General features: G+C 41.2%; 1 protein-coding gene across 1 annotated transcript; it reads left to right on the top strand.

The window, feature by feature from the left end:
* The first annotated feature begins 1,409 nt into the window (after positions 1–1,409).
* On the top strand, positions 1,410–6,815 carry prdx6 (peroxiredoxin 6). Its single transcript, NM_001165132.2, is given in 5 exon segments — positions 1,410–1,554; positions 4,198–4,354; positions 5,838–5,984; positions 6,101–6,247; positions 6,406–6,815. Coding segments are annotated over 5 exon segments (669 nt in total). The 5' UTR covers positions 1,410–1,462; the 3' UTR covers positions 6,532–6,815.
* The last annotated feature ends 1,132 nt before the right edge of the window (positions 6,816–7,947 follow it).

Here is a 7,947-nt window from a genome sequence, read left to right as displayed (position 1 = left end):
CATGCTGCCACATATGCCATAATGGCACAGATACAACGATGAATCCTATATGAGTCCTATATCTATCTCTAGATAGAGCAAGCCCAAAAATGAAGCCAAATCAGAGGGTGCAGTTCCCCTTTAATTAGTTAAGTCCAGTGTTCCCTTCCAGCAATAATAATTATTCTCCTCTTTGACTGTGTATTTTTGTCAGTTCTTACTTTTGCCATTAGAGAGCGATCAAATTATTTCTGGGGTTCTGTACTCTGTATTCCCGAAGTTGTTGACTGTTTTTGTGCTTGCCAGTTAGCTCGCAGTTCTCAGCTGTTAGCAGCCAATTGCTAGCTAGCAGTTTCTTAGTGGCGCTAAAAAAGGGATGATAGACATAATTTTTTCCAGTCATTACTGAATTATTTAATGTAAGGAAGAAAACATTAAACGTCATAAACAATTCATGGTCATTGCTGGTAACCTCGTAAACAATTCATTTAGATCCTGTGTTAATTTGAAACAGTTTTATTTGCTAGAATGTGTGCTGTTGCCGGCTATTAAGGAGGCTATTTGAGACTGCGTAAATTTGAAGTTTTACTGCATTGTAAATGTGTGTGGGCCTTATTATGAACAAAACTTATAGCCAGATGTTGGTTTTTCCTATACTATGTCGTCAGAGCCAATAATAGGCTAAGTTTGCAATACATTTTATATTAGGGCTATTAGCCTAATCTTAATAAAAATTTAACTATATAAAAATGAATTAGGGAAAATAAATAGTAAACTTTACACTTGTCACCTGTGCCTCGATAGGTGGGGATGATTTTATGTATGAAACGTTGAATGTTGTCCATTCATTCATGGTGGTGTGTAGCCAAATAAATTCCCCTTTTGAAGCTGGAACAAAAATAAAAATAAATGCTCAAGCGCAAGTCTCCACCATGTAATGGGAAAATGGGATTTAGGGGAGATTTGTTTTGAATGCAGCCTTGTGCCACAGATGAGACAGACATTTCACCGGATGTACAAATGTGAAACATCCGCTTGCCGTTTCAACTCGTTACCAAATATGGAAGCCCAGTGGCCGCCAGTGGTGGAAGACGGAAAAGGATTTTGGCCGATATTCTACATATTTTCTCATCTATTAAACATTTGATCTAGATACTGTTTTATATTCCTAAAACTACAATATGTTATAAACATAGTGGGCTAAGTTTTTAAATCCCGTTGTTTAGAAGGAGTGCAAAGGCGCACATCACAGAGTAGGCGTTCCCTAACGGAAACTGTAGATATATGATAGAAAGGGCCAATAGGATATCGCTAGTTCCTGCTTAGCTTCTGCCTAGCCTGGTTTAGTTTGCATACGTTTCCTAGTTTACCCCTGTACAGTTGTTGGCGGTAATGCACTATAAATATTGGATGCAACCCACCGTGAAACTCCACCGAAGAAGAAGAAAAAAAATACTCGTCACCTTGCCCTGGAAAGAGAACCATGCCTGGGATACTGCTAGGAGACGTGTTCCCTAACTTCGAAGCTGAGACAACCATCGGCAAGATCAAATTCCATGACTTCTTAGGAAACTCGTAAGTGCTACTTTTGTAGGCTGAACAAGTCGGTGTGATCATCTGCTATTACTTTGTATCTGCACTGTATCAGCGTACTCAATTGCAAACAGTAGCCTAATAATTTACTGATGGTGTATTTGTGTAACATTTTAATGTACAGAAAATAACAGACTTGGTTGAATGTCCATTGCCACGAGCTCAGCGTGAAATTAGTCATACATTGAAGACACAAGTGTCATATAACATGATGGTAATTATAGTCGCTAAGCACCGGTCCAGGACCAGTTTCATACGAAAAGCGAAGATCTGACCCCACATCAGATCGTAATAATTCGAACATCTACCGTAGGCGAGGCTTCACGCGGGCATCGTGGGTTTATAAACAACGGTTTGTTACAAATGTTGTCCAAAATCCACATTCAAACACTATTTCAGACACATTTGATTTGTATATAAATCCTTCCAGTTTTACATATACACTCTTGGCCTTGCCCAGGTTTCCAGATAGCAATGTTTAGTATTGTAAAATCTACCAAAAAAATGATGATAATTCTTAAATATTTTTTTTATTTTAAGTACAAATGACATATCACGTCAACATTGAAGAGGCGACTCCGGGATGCTGGTCTTCTAGGCAGTTGCAAAGAAAAAGCGATATCAGACTGGCCAATAAACAGAAAAGATTAAAATGGGCAAAAGAACACACACTGAACAGAGGAACTCTGCCTAGAAGGCCAGCATCCCGGAGTCGCCTCTTCACTGTTGACGTTGAGACCGGTGTTTTGCAGGTACTATTTAATGAAGCTGCAAGTTGAGGACTTGTGAGGCGTCTGTTTCTCAAACTAGACACTAATGTACTTGTCCTTGCTCAGTTGTGCACCAGGGCCTCCCACTCCTCTTTCTATTCTGGTTAGAGGCAGTTTGCGCTGTTCTGTGAAGGGAGTAGTACACAGCACTGTACGAGATCTTCAGTTTCTTGGAAATTTCTTGCATGGAATAGCCTTCATTTCTCAGAACAAGAATAAACAGAGTTTCAGAAGAAAAGTCTTTGTTTCTGGCCATTTTGAACCTGTAAACGAACCCACAAATGCTGATGCTCCAGATACTCAGCTAGTCTAAAGAAGGACAGTTTTATTGCTTCATTAATCAGAACAACAGTTTTCAGCTGTGATAACATAATTGCAAAAAGGTTTTCTAATGATCAATTAGCCTTTTAAAATGATCAACTTGGATTGGCTAACACAGCATGCCATTGGAACACAGGAGTGATGGTTGCTGATAATGGGCCTATGTAGATATTCTATTAAAATATCAGCTGTTTCTAGGTACAATAGTCATTATCAATGTCTACACTGTATTTCTGATTTAAAAAATAAAAAGTTTCTTTCAAAAACAAGGAAATTTCTAAGTGACGCCAAACTTTTGAACAGTAGTGTACTTCTCATTCATGCGCACATCCAGACAAACAGTTGGATTGGTCAAAGGTTTGGCTGTTACATAAGCATGATCCAACACTCTTCCAAAGTGGAGGAGCAGTGCTAACAAAAGTTAACCTAACAAAGCAGAATTATACTTAATGTATTCCAGTGTTTTTATAGCTCAATCATTAACATGGGCCATGCTTTTACTTCAGTATTCATGGCTATAGTTAAATAATATAATATAACAGTTGGCACAGGGGAAGGCCCTCCAACATGGTAGATTGGGGGGGTGCTCTTTCTCACACACACAAATTGTTATATTGCATAACTTTGGCTTTGCAAAGCCACGTGTGTGGTGCAGCCAGAGGGGGGACTAGAGCATTTCCTGCTGCAGTTTTAAATGATCGTGCAGAACTAGAGAAGTTCAACTTCCCGAACAGAGCAAATTATTTGAGTTTTTCTACTGCCATTGCTGTGGTCCAGTATGGAGTGGTAGAGGAAAGAATATAACTTGAAACTATTACAAGTCTCAAGATAAGCTGGTTTACTGTGTTTTGTTAGGGTAGTTATTTCCTTTACTCTGTAGCTAAAAGCCTCTCATTTTGATGTTTTGGCACTCTGTACAGATTAGCCAGAGATTATTCTGTTATTGCAACACCCTAACAGTCCCCCACTCAAACACTGGTGGTTGCCACAGCTCTGTTTCTAGTGCAACGGTTTTAATACATTTTCTTATAAACTATTGCCATAATACAGAATGATGTGCAAATGATTGTGGTACTTCAGTAAAAACCATTCACAATAACTGTATTGTCCTACAGAAGAACACTTGTTGCTCTTCTTTGAAAAAAAAATGCTAACCTCCATGCTGTCCCAGTCTGACACAATGAGTGGTGGGGGGAAAGGAGGAGAGTTTATATTCCAGGACCACATCTCTATTATTCGGATGTACTATGACGCTGAAAGGGTGTGGTTCTACAAAGCATTCGTTAACAGAACCTCTAGTTTTCCTGTTCTTTTCTTCACACTCTCTACCATGCATTGTTGCATCATTGGTCAACCACACATTCCAGAGACTAGTCACATGTTTTTCAGTCTTTCCTTCCACCTTCCCTCACATAGTCAGTTGGTGACACTCTGCTTCTCATTTAGTACAAGTTAACTGATTAAATAAAACTCACACTTGTCTAGCCTAATCTTTTCCTCAGCAAAGACTTACTCTCCTCCCTCTCTCCTCCAGATGGGGAATCCTGTTCTCCCACCCTCGGGACTTTACTCCAGTATGTACCACAGAGCTGGCCTGTGCTGCCAAGATCAGCAATGAGTTCAAGAAACGCGACGTCAAGATGATCGCGCTGTCCATCGACAGCGTGGCCGACCACCTCGCCTGGAGCAAGGTCTGTCTACCCCTCTCTCTGCATCCATTGCCTATGTGGTTCAAATGTAGAGAGCACATTCCCATACATTGCATAACTACCATATGGACAGCCTCTCTCACACAGGTTTACTACCATATCTAAACGCTGTCAGCCATGTCTAAATCAATATTGCATGCATACACATACCCCGTGTAATCCCCCTGAGACTGCTTTAGCCTGCACAGCTGTTACACTCTATCTCAACTCCATTCACCGATGGTCATTTCTCTACAGAAATATATTGTGTAGAACATACATGTTTGTCTGTCAAGTATAACAGGGAACAGCTTTTTATTCGATTTCTAACACTATCTGCAAGTACTGAATGTTTTACCTCCCTTAAAGGCCTCTCTTGGGTCCAACAGGGGAACGAGTTCCTCTGTACTGCCAAATTCTCAAGTCTTACACTGGAGCATTGGTGATTGGACAAATGGCTTGATTGCTAGGTTACAGAAGCACCACCCCCCTCCAAAGTTCTCAACAAGTTGTTTGGGATGAAAAGTTGATCCCTGAAGTTCACTGAACCAATTCATCCCACCCCCTTATACACAAACACACCCACCTCTGTCTGAACCTGTGTGACTAATGGCAGCCTTCCTTCCCACAGTGAGGAGTATTAGTTTTGTCTGTCCAGTTTTTGATTAGACCACACCAGCCATTACACTGCTGTCTATACTTCTGTAATCTCGGTTAACCCAGAACTAAAGTGTCACATAATTGGTCAGCTGCTCAATTTAAGTTCTGGATCCATCCACGTTAAGAGAAGAGATCAAGAAATGCTAGAAAAAGGAGCGGAACTGGAACGAGGAGCTCCACCTTCGCTCTTTGCAAGTTACGGGCCGAATGTACTCTCCCCTTCCGGAATTCGAAAGATGCTAAAACCTGAGAAATCTGTCAAAATAACCACTGATGAAAAACCCAAACACCGGAACTGCTGCTGCTCTTATTTTGCTCATCCATTCAGTCCCAACAGATTCTCTCTGTTTACACACACAATCTTTCCACAAGATTAACACTGCAGCTGTGAACACCAACTATCTCTACCGTTTTAACATTTCTTTATAACAGACATATAACTACCCAGACTAATGGCCTGTTTTTACAATAATATTCACTCTGGCCACAACCTGCTCTAGCCCAGTCACCCTGACTGTTGTCTGTGAAAGACCTGATCTGAGCCACTCGGCTCAGTGTCCGTGGTCGTCACAGGGTCAGGTTCTTTACAGATTATAGTTCTCATTGCTGTATGTTATACTACATACAGTCACTGATTCTGCTGTTTGTAGTCGACATCATGAAAACAGGACAGTGAGTTACTGAGCAAAGCAAGGACACGTTTACTCTAATATCAGTTGTGAAGGCTAAAGGCGTCACTGTTGAAAATCACAGCCAGTAAAGGTGACACGGCCCCCTGCCCTTGCTGATCATCGCTGACCCCTGACCTCTCTCCCTCTGTCTGTAGGATGTGATGGCGTTTAACAGTGATGGTGCAGACTCTCCCCTGCCCTTCCCCATCATCGCTGATGATAAGAGGGTGCTTTCAGTTCAGCTGGGCATGCTGGACCCTGATGAGCTTGACAAGGATGGCATTCCCCTCACTGCACGCTGTGTGAGTATGAGGTCAGACACATCCAGGAGATGTAAACTGCAACATTTTTGCTGTAGAAAATGAAGCTCAAATTGGTGTTTGTTTATAAGACCCCTCTCCTTCGGTCCCTCCCCCAGGTGTTTGTGATTGGTCCAGATAAGAAGATGAAACTTTCAATCTTGTACCCTGCCACCACTGGAAGGAACTTTGACGAGCTGCTCCGTGTCATCGACTCTCTGCAGCTCACCGCTCTCAAGAAGGTGGCCACACCTGTCGACTGGAAGGTACACACACACCCCTGTTGATTGAAAGTTAGTCACATCTTGATATTAGACCACTTGAAAACATCTGACTAACTTAGATTTTGGAGAGAGTGGAGACTATATGTACCATATTGTTTTTTTACTTCATATTTTTCTCTTTCTCTCCCTCACTCTCTCAGCCTGGTGAGAAGTGTATGGTTATTCCCTCTCTCTCCGATGCAGAGGCTGCTGAACTTTTCCCCAATGGCGTCACCACCAAAGAGCTGCCTTCTGGAAAGAAATACCTCCGCTACACACAGCCCTGAGCCTCGGGGGGGGGCACAAAGTTGTCCCGGACACAACCCAAAGCCCAGATAGGCCCACTGCCAAAGTATCAGCACATAGAACTACTATCGTTAGAGGACTTATAGCGTAACCAATCATCCCTTCAAGAGTCTTGTAGGTTTTGATGCACTAATTAAAGTATCTCACAACTTACATATTCAGTAAGCATCCATTAATCCATTCATAGTAATGTCTTCTGAGGAGCAAGGCTTTGACATGAACTTAGCATTGTACAGTGTTACTACCCCAATAAACACACTTTTGGAAGACCACTGTGGGGGGTGTTTTTTTGTTGTTGGTGGTTATGATTATATTTATTAGTTCTGCTTCAATACTTAGAAAATGCATCCTTCCTTCCAGTAACTGAATGTTAACTTTGCTTTCAATTGAATTATTTTGAGTTTTAAAAAACTTGCACCGATCACATCTAATCTACAGATCAGTGTTGACCTCACTGAAGGAAAGAAGCATGTGTTTGACCAGTATACAAACTGGAGGTAATTGCTTCCTGTAAGGATTCTGTGCATCAGATAAGAGCAGAGGCCTTAGAGAATAATGGACAGTGTTTTGGTTTAGTACTTGAGTCCCAAAAGCCAAGGGGCCTAATTTATAAACTGTAAGAAAACAAGTCTGTGCATAAACCATCAATGGGATAATTTCCACCCAAATTGTGAGATTTACCAATATGACTGTTTGCTTACGTGTGCATAAATTTATGCATGGCCATCGTGCATATGCACAGTTCCAAGTGGTGGAATAAGGGAACTACTTGTCAAGCATAGCATTGAGTAATAATTCAAAATCATTTATCGATATCCATTGTGAATTCATACATCTTGACATGCTATATAATTCGACCACATTGTATTTAACAAAAATCTGTATAAAGTACAGTAATTTGTTAAATGAGAGGTATGTGTGAAAGTTTTACCAATGTTGAAATACTTTAGACTGAGAATGAGCGATTGCTCTGATTTGGTACACGTTACATTTCGCAGAGAGCGTGTCTTTTTTTGAGACCGATGTGGCTTTATCTGCAGAAAGCATCAGATATAATTTCCAAAAACTACCTTATAGGATTTTTTGCGAGGATTTAAGACCTACTTTCAAAAGGCAAACTCATGCCATTCCGCTGCACATCTAAGTGCTATCCCGCGGGGCTCAGTTTGTAAAGTGGTAGAGCACGGCACTTGCAACGCCAGGGTTGAGTTATATTCCCACGGGGGACCAGTACAAACAAAATTGAAAATGTACACACACTACTGTAAATCGCTCTGGATAAGAGCGTCTGCTAAAATGTCTTTCCACCCTCGGGTATTTGACAATAGGCAAGCTCCTGCTGAAAAGTGCCTATCGGCATCTCACAGCCCTCGATGAGCCAATGTTTTGGATGCAAT

The sequence above is a fragment of the Oncorhynchus mykiss genome, chromosome 4 (genome assembly GCF_057628025.1).
Source record: "Oncorhynchus mykiss isolate SJ-2025 chromosome 4, ASM5762802v1, whole genome shotgun sequence".
Taxonomy (NCBI): Eukaryota; Metazoa; Chordata; class Actinopteri; order Salmoniformes; family Salmonidae; genus Oncorhynchus; species Oncorhynchus mykiss.
Note: the sequence above shows the minus strand (reverse complement) of the source record. Positions and strands in the feature narration are given on the sequence as shown.